The sequence below is a fragment of the Lipophrys pholis genome, assembly GCF_963383615.2.
Source record: "Lipophrys pholis genome assembly, chromosome: 2".
In the NCBI taxonomy this organism is placed as follows: Eukaryota; Metazoa; Chordata; class Actinopteri; order Blenniiformes; family Blenniidae; genus Lipophrys; species Lipophrys pholis.
Window position 1 is genome coordinate 39,108,990 of NC_137636.1, and position 11,048 is coordinate 39,120,037.

At 45.8% G+C, this 11,048-nt stretch overlaps 1 protein-coding gene across 1 annotated transcript; it reads right to left on the bottom strand.

Annotated features, from left to right (window-relative positions):
- Window positions 1-924: 924 nt before the first annotated feature.
- Window positions 925-10,434, bottom strand: LOC308106743 (dynein regulatory complex subunit 4-like; the record flags this gene model as incomplete). Its single annotated transcript, XM_080458653.1, has 9 exons — window positions 925-1,005; window positions 1,106-1,447; window positions 6,918-7,199; window positions 7,279-7,434; window positions 8,357-8,550; window positions 8,635-8,689; window positions 8,777-8,977; window positions 9,658-9,855; window positions 10,420-10,434. The coding sequence occupies 9 exons, from the start codon at window positions 10,432-10,434 to the stop codon at window positions 925-927; spliced, it is 1,524 nt and encodes a 507-aa protein (XP_080314779.1).
- Window positions 10,435-11,048: the final 614 nt, after the last annotated feature.

The following is an 11,048-nucleotide window of genomic DNA, read 5'->3' on the forward strand; positions in this document are numbered from 1 at the left end:
GTTCCGAACTTGTTCTCATATTGAGTTTGGGTGGAAGGTGCCAACGCGTTCAGGATGGTGGCTCTTACCGCATCGTTACAGTCCTTCAACAGCAGGTCGGCCCCTGCAATGGCCAGGCCCACAGCTGGAGATGCCCAGGATCCGGGTGCCAGATCTGATCCACCACTTGAGAGAGGAGATCTCTCTCCTCCTCTCCATGGCTGACGGTGACAGAGCCTGCACAGCAGGGCAAACCAGTTCCTCCCCGGCCACCGAGGAGCCACCAGCAGCAGGCTGTGGCCCTGCTCGAAGACCCTGTGTAGTGTTGGCATGATCAAGGGCAGAGGGGGAACGCGTAGAGCAGCCCTCGTGGCCAGTTGTGTGCGATGGCGTCTTGCCCGAGGGGGCTGGAGGTTTCCGTCCAGGAGAACCAGAGGGGGCAGTGGGCTGACTCCTCCAAGGCGAAGAGGCCTACCTCTGCCTTTCCGAAAAGTTCCCGGAGGTTTTCCACCACCTCGGGGTGAAGCCTCCATTCGCTGGGCAGGGGTCCCAGTCGAGAGAGGAAATCCAACACTTGGTTCTGTTCCCCCGGTACATACATTGCTCTCAGGCTGGCCAGCCGGGGAACCGCCCAGCCTAGGAGACCCTCTGTCACCCGCAGTAGCTTCAGTGACCTGGTGCCCCCCTGGTGGTTTATTTGTGCCACCGCCGCCATGTTGTCCGACCGGACAAGGACGTGCCTTTCTTTTATGAAGGGCATAAAGTGTTCCAGCACGTTTATGTGCCTGGTGCTGTCCCTGGCCGACCACAGGGCCCGCACAGTCCGCTTCTGCCATACGGCGTCCCAACTTGCCGGGCAAGCGTCCACCGTCATCGTCTCTCTGCAAGATGGAATGGCGCCCAGGGCGACCCCCCTCGCCAGAAATGACCTCTCTCCCCACGGGGTTAGAGATCAGGCACACCTCCAGGTAACCTTGACCCTCCGAGGCCTCCACCTGCATGCAGGTGGAGGCTGTTGATCCATATCTGGAAAGGCCGAAGAGCCAACAGGCCCAGTAACCCGTGATGCCGCTGTCAGTTTGCCTGCAAGGCTCAGGAACTGAATGTGAGGCAATGTCCTGCCTACCCTGAAATGGGACCGGGAGGAAAGGATGTCGTCCACCCGTCCGGCTACTAAGCTTGCCGTCATGCTGACGGCATTCAGGTTGATCCCCGGATATGTAACCCACTGGGAGGGATCCAGACAGCTCTTCTTCATGTTCACCCGTAGCCCCAGGCGGGCCACATGGGTCAAAAGCCGGGCTGTTTCTTTGGCTGCCACAGACCAGTGAAGACCCGGGGAGAAAGGGACAGTCCGAAGGGCAGTACCCTCAACTGATAGTGACAGCTCGGTGTTTGACAGCTTGGGAACTTTTTTGATATTGCTACCAAGACGAGTTCTGACAACCCGGAGTGGCTCGCTTTTAGCCTGGATCCGGGTGTCAGCGGTGAAGACAGCAATAGGCTCCCAAGGAAAGCACCGTCGATGGAGGGAGTTGAGGAGATAAAACAGGCTCTCAACTTCATCACAGAGGAACTTTCTGCTGTTAGGAAACAGCAGAAGAGCATCATGGATCTGCCAAGAACTGGAGCTGAAAACTTTTGAGTACACCGATTACAACATTCTGGACTTGGAACAGGATCTAGACCCGAACAATAACTCTTTCTCCACCATCAACAATACCTGCTGCAGAAGATCAATACAACCAGGAGGTCAAATCTATGGGTAAATTATCAATTATTCATTTTAACAGTAGAAGCTTATATGCAAATTTCTAAAAAATTAAGGATTATCGGAATACTTTTTCACAACCTGTCAATATCATTGCAATATCAGAAACATGGATGAATATTGAAAGAGGAATAAACTTTGAAATGGAGGATTATGAACTCACATATAAAAACAGAGGAAACAAAGGTGGTGGAGGAGTGGCTTTATATATAGATAAAACATTAGATTTTAAGGTTCTAGAGGGAATGACCACTGTGGTGGATAATGTTCTGGAATGCTTGTCAATTGAAATTTTTATATATTTATGATATGTATAAGGTTTCTAAGCTACTACATTTTGTACTGTTTGCTGATGACACTAATATTTTTCACTCAGGGGATAATATAGTACAATTACAGGAGGAAATAACTACAGAAATGAACAAATTAAAAAAATGGTTTGACAGCAACAGATTCTCATTAAATTTAGGAAAGACAAAAATATTGCTATTTGGCAATTATAAAATGAGCAGAGGCAAAAATAAAAGTAGAGGGGGTAGAAATTGAGAGAGTTCACGAAATTAAATTTCTGGGGGTAATTATAGACGACAAAATGAGCTGGAAACCACATATCAAACATATACAGAGTAAAGTCTCAAGAAACATCGCAGTACTGAATAAAGCAAAGAACTCCATACTCTATACTACTCACTCGTTCCCCTTATTTGCAGTACTGTGCTGAAGTTTGGAGCAACAACTACAAAACCACATTATCTTCAATAAATACCCTTCAGAAAAGAGCAATAGGATCCTTCACAAAGCCGGTTATCAGGAACACACAAACACAGTATTACTCAAGCTTACTGACAGTGTGCAGTACCAAACAGCACAAACACAGTATTACTCAAGCTTACTGACAGTGTGCAGTACCAAACAGCACAAACACAGTATTACTCAAGCTTACTGACATTGTGCAGTACCAAACAGCACAAACACAGTATTACTCAAGCTTACTGACATTGTGCAGTACCAAACAGCACAAACACAGTATTACTCAAGCTTACTGACATTGTGCAGTACCAAACAGCACAAACAATGTTCAAAGCAAAACATCATCTACTACCAGAGAATACTCAACAATTGTTCAAAAATGATGAAGAGTCACAATCTAAGGAGGAAATGTAACTTTAAAGATTTCGTAGGACCAGAAAAGGGTTTTGTCTCTCAGTCTGCGGGGTGAGAGTACTGAACAGGTTTACTGTGGAACTGAAGTAATGTCCAAATATGAGACAGTTTAAAATGCTGTATAAAAATATGATTTTCAAAAGGTATGAGGATGAAGAAGGTGTGGCCAGTCACTGGGTATTTTAGGGGCAAATGTCTCGTTTATTTTGGATATTTCTATTGTTCGTTTCTTTCCTTGCATTCATTAGTTTTGCTCGTCTCGCTTGTAGTGTTTGTGTGTATTGTTTGTGTGTATTGTTTGTGTGTATTGTGCTTGTATGGTACATTGAGATTTATATGTGGGACTGTACTTGTGCAAAGGGATGAAGGTATTAGACGATGTGTATATGTTTATATATAGTTCTTCTGGACCTTAGTACTGCATTTGATACTGTCCATCATAATATACTCTTAAGGAGATTAGAAGATGCCGTCGGCATTAAAAACTTAGCCTTAAACTGGTTTAAATCATATTTATCTGACCGCTTTCAATTTGTTCATGTAAATAACAAATCTTCAATACATGAAGGGGTCCTGTGTGGAGTACCACAAGGCTCCGTCCTCGGACCCATATTGTTTAATCTCTAGATGTTACCACTCGGAAATATTATTAGGAAACACAGCATTAACTTTCATTGTTATGCAGATGATACTCAGCTCTATTTATCAGTTAAAGCCAATCAGGCCGACCAACTTGTTAAACTAGAGTCCTGCCTCAGGGACGTTAAGTCCTGGATGTCTATCAACTTCTTAATGCTCAACACATCCAAGACTGAGGTTCTAATCCTAGGTCCTAAAAAGCTCAGGGATTACTTTTCAGATAGTCTGATTACCTTAGATAATATTACCTTAACCTCTAACAGTGATATTAGGAACCTGGGTGTTATTTCTGATCAGGATCTGTCCTTTATGTCCCATGTTAAACATGTCTCCAGGACAGCCTTCTTCCATCTAAGGAATATTGCAAAAATGAGAAACTTCTTGTCCTTCAAAGATGCAGAACAAATGCTTCCTGCCTTTGTGACTTGAAGATGAGATGATTGTAACTCCCTAATGTCAGGATGTCCAAACTCCTCTGTTAGGATCTTCCAGCTAGAGCAGAACGCTGCTGCAGGTTTACTAACCAGAACTGGAAGAAGAGAGCACATCTCCCCAGTCTTAGCATCCTTACACTGGCTTCACATCAAATCTAGAATAGAATTCAACATCCTTCTGATCACATCTAAAACTCTTCATCACCAGGCTCCGTCCTATATGGAGAAACTTCTAGAAGGGTCTCACCCTCCACGAGCCCTTGGCTCTGAGGATGCAGGACTGTTGGTAATCCCTAAAGTCCTTCAAAGTAAAAGAGGAGGCAGGAGTTTCAGCCATATGGCTCCTTTACTCTGGAATCAACTAGCAGCCTCGGTCCGAAGGGCCCACACCATTAGTTTATTTAAGAGGAGACTAAAAAGCTTCCTCTTTGATAGAGCTTCTCATTAGGAATAAAATAGGAGCACTAAGTTGAGCTGCTCTAGGCCTAGACTGCTGAGGGGATTTCCTCTCTCCCGTTAAAGGGAGGAACTCTACATTTGGAGCTTCTGTTTCTTGTCTTTCTTTCTTTCTCTCTGTGTAACAACATTACTGGAGCCACCAGATCCTGACAGGAGGGGAGCAGGATCCAGGGGATCAGACCCAAGACTCCCAGAGTGGAGTTACCACGGTCCTACTACCCGACCCCCCCACAGCACCGGGACCCCCCCACAGCACCGGGACCCCCCCACAGCACCGGGACCCACAGCACCGGGACCCCCCCACAGCACCGGGACCCCCCCACAGCACCGGGACCCCCCCACAGCACCGGGACCCCACCACAACGGAACGGCCCTTAAACTCCAGACTGAGATTGGTTCATCATCAGACCAACGCTCATCATAGACTTTTCTTAGTATTTGTACTTCTCTGGCCTGTCTGCCTCTCTCTCTCTCTCTCTCTCTCTCTCTCTCTCTCTCTCTCCCTCTTCTATTCCTCTCTCTCTCTCTTCTATTCCTCTCTCTCTCCCTCTTCTATTCCTCTCTCTCTCTCTCTCTCTCTCTCTCTCTCTCTCTCTCTCTCCCTCTTCTATTCCTCTCTCTCTCTCTTCTATTCCTCTCTCTCTCCCTCTTCTATTCTTCTCTCTCTCTCTCTCCCTCTCTCTCTCCTTCTTCTATTCCTCTCTCTCTCCCTCTTCTATTCTTCTCTCTCTCTCTCTCCCTCTCTCTCTCCCTCTTCTATTCCTCTCTCTCTCCTTCTTCTATTCCTCTCTCTCTCCCTCTTCTATTCCTCTCTCTCTCCCTCTTCTATTCCTCTCTCTCTCCCTCTTCTATTCCTCTCTCTCTCTCTCTTCTATTCCTCTCTCTCTCTCTCTTCTATTCCTCTCTCTCTCTCTCTTCTATTCCTCTCTCTCTCTCTCTCTTCTATTCCTCTCTCTCCCTCTTCTATTCCTCTCTCTCTCCCTCTACTATTCCTCTCTCTCTCCCATTCCTCTCTCTCTCTCTCTTCTATTCCTCTCTCTCTCCCTCTTCTATTCCTCTCTCTCTCTCTCTCTCTCTTCTATTCCTCTCTCTCTCCCTCTTCTATTCCTCCCTCTCTCTCTCTTATATTCCTCTCTCTCTCCCTCTTCTATTCCTCTCTCTCTCCCTCTTCTATTCCTCTCTCTCTCCCTCTTCTATTCCTCTCTCTCTCCCTCTTCTATTCCTCCTCCCTGTCCTATCCCATGTACTTCTCCCCCCAACCGGTCAAGGCGGATGCCCCCCCCCCCCCCCCTTCCAGAGTCTAGGCTCCGCCCCCTTTCTTCCTGAAGAGGGACTTCTTATGAACTGTTCTTCCTGAGAGGGAGTTCTTCCTGGTTTCCTCTGTTGCTTGTTCCATCTGCTGCTCTGGAAGGTTTAGTTGGGTTCTGTTGTTCTCTATCATTGTAAGAGGTTCTGGAAGGTTTAGTTGGGTTCTGTTGTTCTCTATCATTGTAAGAGGCTCTGGAAGGTTTAGTTGGGTTCTGTTGTTCTCTATCATTGTAAGAGGTTCTGGAAGGTTTAGTTGGGTTCTGTTGTTCTCTATCATTGTAAGAGGTTCTGGAAGGTTTAGTTGGGTTCTGTTGTTCTCTATCATTGTAAGAGGTTCTGGAAGGTTTAGTTGGGTTCTGTTGTTCTCTATCATTGTAAGAGGTTCTGGAAGGTTTAGTTGGGTTCTGTTGTTCTCTATCATTGTAAGAGGTTCTGGAAGGTTTAGTTGGGTTCTGTTGTTCTTTTCTTTGGAGGCAACTGTGGCCTTCTATTTGTAGTCCCCGTGGTCTTCTGTCGGGAGGCCCCCATGCCCCCCCTTGTCTTTGGGCCGTCAGGTGCCGGCCCTTGAAGGGGGGGGGTGTGTCTTGCCTCATGTTTCCAATTAACCAATGGCCTTCTCCCGCTGTGTGCTCCCATCATGGTGTTCCACCTGTGTCCCCCCCTCCCAGTGTATTTAAACCTCTCTCCCTCTATTGTCCTGGTCGGCTCGTCTTGTCTCCATGTCGCTCTTGTGTCCCCTGCGGTTCCTCCTGTTCCCTGGACGTCTGTGCAATAAACCTGATTTTATGGAACTCTGAGTCTGTGCTGGGGTCCCTCCTGCAATTCCCTGAGACTATTAGCCCAAATAGAAAAGAGAAATTAACATCGCATGCCTTTTAAGAGTTCGGGTGTTAGGAGGTTAAAGTAACTGCATGTTTTCATCTGGGGAATAAACCGTCACGTTCATACAGAAATATATGTTCAGGAAATACCAAACCACAAACCTTTTCTGTTTTTGACGGCAGTATTTGAAGAGTCAAAACTCTCCTACAAAAGAAAAACACACATTTCTTGGTTATGAATGAAACGTGGGCCTCAGGAAGTCTTAGAACGATGTGAATTCCATGGAGAGTCCGTGGTTAGAGGACAGTATATATGAGTGAGGAGAAAGTGTGAAGCAGTACCGGAGCTTGGCCAGTGATCCGTCTGAGAGCAGGGGGGTCCAGGTTGGAAGCTGAAAGCGTTGAGCTGAGCTGAGCCTGCGTCTCCTCCACACTGAGGGCCGGCGCCTGCACCTCCTCCTCCAGCCTCAAGCTCTCCACATCGGCCTTCTGCTGCATCCTCTCAAGAAGTGTCCTCTGGATTTCTTCCTTCTCCAGCTGAAGCTTGTTGAACTTCTCTAGAAGTGCCTCCTCCTCTCGTCTCATAGCCGTCAGCTTCTTGATCTTGGCCTTGTCGAAGGTGTCCTATCAAAAGTACATAAACTGTATGGAACAAGGCTCATGCTGCACAGCAGAAATTACAAAGGCACATAATGACACTGACCGTTTTCTCAGAGTAGTATTTCATTTTCTTCTGAACACCAGATTGTTTGTTTTCCTCTTCTGTGACCAACTCTTCAAGATGTTTGTTTTCCTGCAGGAGAGTGCTCAGCTCCTTTTCCTTACGTTCCTGCACCTTCTTCTTTTCGCTGATGCTTTTCTAGAAAATGTCAAAAAAAGACAGAAAAACATGCACGGCATGTAAGAAAAGACAAAAGCGAGACCTGATCCACATCAATGTCAAACATGATCACAGTCGATGATGTCTTATCATCACATGAGTAAGAAATATTTATCTTTTCTTTTATTATCCAGTCTCAGATTTGGCTTTTTCTTTGCCACTCTGCCCTGAAGGCCGGCATCCCGGAGTGGCCTCTTCACTGGAGAGGTTGACTCTGGCGTTTAGCCGGTACTATTTAATGAAGCTGCCAGTTGAGGACCTGTGAGGCGTCTATTTCTCAAACTAGAGACTCTAATGTACTTCTCTTCTTGCTCCCACTTCTCTTCCTGCTCTGGTTAGAGCCTGTTTGTGCTGTTCTCTGGAGGGAGGAGGACACACCGCTGGAGGATATCTTCACTTTCCTGGTGATGGAATAGCCTTCAGTTCTAAGAACCAGAACAGACTGTCGAGTTTCACATGAGAGTTCTTTTTCTGGTCATTTGGAGCCTGACTCCACCCACACATGTGATGCTCCAGATCCTCCAGCTGCTCAGAGGAAGCTCAGTTTTATAGCTTCTCTCAGCAGCTAAACTGTTTTCAGCTGTGCTAACATGATTGCTCAAGGGTTTTCTAATCGTCCATCAGCCTTCTGACACAACGAGCAACACATTGGAGCATTAGAACACTGGAGGGACAGGCCTCTATACACCTCTGTAGGTATTGAACCAACAACCAGACATTTGCTGCTAGAATAGTTATTTACTACATTAACAATGTATAGAGTGTATTTCTGATTACTTTAAAGTATCTTCATTGAAAGAAACTGCTTCTCTTTCAAAAATAAGGACATTTCTAAGTGAGCCCAAACTGCTGAACGGTAGTGTACGTTTTGGGCATCAGGAAGTTAATTCTGTGTTCGTACCATCAACTTCATGACCTGCATCTCCTTGTCCCTGATGTCCTCGGGCCCAATCTGGAAGGTTTGGTCCGTTTCTTCTTGCAGAGCAGCGATGTGGCTGTTCCACGCGTGCTCCCTTTCGCTGATCGCCGTCTCCCTCAGGTGTTCCTGCTCTTGTTGCATCAGCAGGAACTCTTTCGTAGACTTCTCTGCAAGTTCTGCTCAAAACGTGGGACAAGCATCAGTTTTGTGATTTACTCTCACAGCACGAGATGCTGAGTCTGAACTCTAAAACCATTTACCTGCCAAAGCGTCTTCCCACTTCTTCTTTGTGGCAGCCATCTTTTCATGGTGTTTCTGTTCAAATCAAGCGGTGGTTGGCGTTCAGATGATCATTTAGTTCATACGTCTTGGGGAACATTAAGAGAAACAAAGCATACAAACCATTTTCAGTTCCTCAACAAGGGTTTCATACTGGAGGCTCTGAGTATCCACCATGAACTCCCAGGTTTCCTGGTGAAGCTCCTTCTCCACTCTGTCTTGCTCTGTGCGCTCCACCTCGCCAGAGACGACAGCATCTGCTTCCAGCTCACAGATTGTGTTCTGGTGCTCGAACAGCAGGTGTTTCATCTTCTGTTTGTTCACCTGGGAGGAGACACAAACCCCGACCAGCCATACAATGAATTCAACATGGAACACTGCCCTCTCCTGGCAAACTCGTCCTTTCACTCAAGTATTGAGGATTGAGAAAGGAATTGTCAGCAAAGCCAAGAGCACAACCTCAAACTACACCAATGATGTTTAAAGCAATAAACAACCAACTTCCTACAAATATCCAGAGCTTGTTTTGGAACAGAGGTGGAGGTTAGAGGTGGAGGGGATTTAAAGTTAAAACACGGCAGATTTGCCACAACGAGAAAGTCCTTCAGTCTTGGGATTGGTGGAGTGTGGCTGTGAAACAGATTGGAGGCGGAGCTCAGGCAGCGTCCAATCACGAGCCAGTTCAACAAACAGCACAACAGCTGGTTTTCCCAAAGTACTGGGAGGACGAGCTGGAGACACTGGTGTAAAGATGATTGATGACTGATTGGCTAGTTTTCTGGTTAATTTGGATGGATCCATATGTTTAGTAACCAGTGGGGTGTAGAATGACTGATGGAGAAGGGTGGAGAAGGGGGAGGAGGAGATAAACCGAAGCTTCGTCCTGCTCCTTTTGGGATCTGCTATTATTGATCTATTTACTTATTTTGTTGGTTTTGCTTTGCTCTGTTTATTGGTTTTGTTCATGTATTTTGGTTGTTAAGTTATTTTCTGTTGGTCTTTACCTTGACCTCTGCCTGCTGATGAGCCTCATCCTCTTCCATTTCCTTCTCCAGGTTTTGCAGCTCTGCCTTGACCTCTGCCAGCTTTCTCTCTTGGACTTGGCTGAAGCTCTGGTTCATGTCTCGCTCCAGCTGGAAGTAGTTCCTCTCTTCTCGCTCTCGGTCCAGATCTTCTCGGAGGCGCACAATGAACTCCTCCAGCTGAAATACAGAGAGCGGCGGTACTGCAGGCTTAGCACAGCGACAACATGCTGACGTGCTTATTTAGATTCCTTATTGAACAACTAAGTGCTTTTATTGTTCATCAGAAGCAAAAAGCTTCATCCGGTGGAGTTTACCGTAGTTTACCTGCCTCGTTTTGCTTCATGAAAATGACCAAGTCTTTAGGACATTTTAGACAGAGATTAACAGAAGAACAAATTATGATGGAAGATTTGCATTCTATCGTTTTCATTATGAAGGAAGGCAGACAGTTTTTTGATTACATTTTTTCTAGATTAATTATAAAACCATCAAGTTAAAACAAATTACTTGATGATACTTAAAACTATAGCTCATCAACTTAAACTTTGACCCCAAGCCACACAGAAATATAGCTATTAATCCTTTGGCTTATAACTTTCTCTTTAAGGCAGTTCATATCAGCTGATTTCTTTAAACCATTTAAATTACATCATCACAAAGTATCAAATACACACTACTTAAAATGACCTGTTTTGATAGTACACAGTACAAGTCCAGAAAACACATGTCCAAGGCTCTGACCTGCTCCATGGACATTTCGTCCTTGGTCAGTCCATTTAACAGTGTCGGTGTCTTTTCCTGGGCGGGCTTTTTGCTGGAGCCTCTCTTTTTGGGTGGCTGCAGAGAGAGGGACAACATCTCATATTACACTCATTTAATACACATTTCAATGAAATACCATTTGGCTATGAGCAATAGGGTTTCAAGAAAATGGCCAGTGTCTTGCCTGTTGGGCAGGCACAAGAACAAAACACACAAAAACCTGAATGTTGAATCAAAATGAAGCTTGGCATTGACCGGAAGTGAACCTGTCATAACAGCTATGACGCTTTACTTTAAAGAAATTCTTTTAAACTACACTTGGTTTACCATCTTATATTCTACAAAACGAGCCTCAGAGACAGTCAATGTCCGTCCCGCCAGGAAAAGACCAGAGACTAGATGATCTGTGATTAAAACCCGGGGCTCCTCCGGCTGCTGCAGTCAAACACATGTTACCATGGCGACAGGCGAGTACACACCACCAGGGGGCGCGCGCACTAAAAACACATGACGGCCATGAACTACATGACAGGGACACTTGTGGTTCTCATCAGGACATAAGAAACTAGTCAAAAGAATCCCATGAAGACGTTACTGTCATGGCTTCA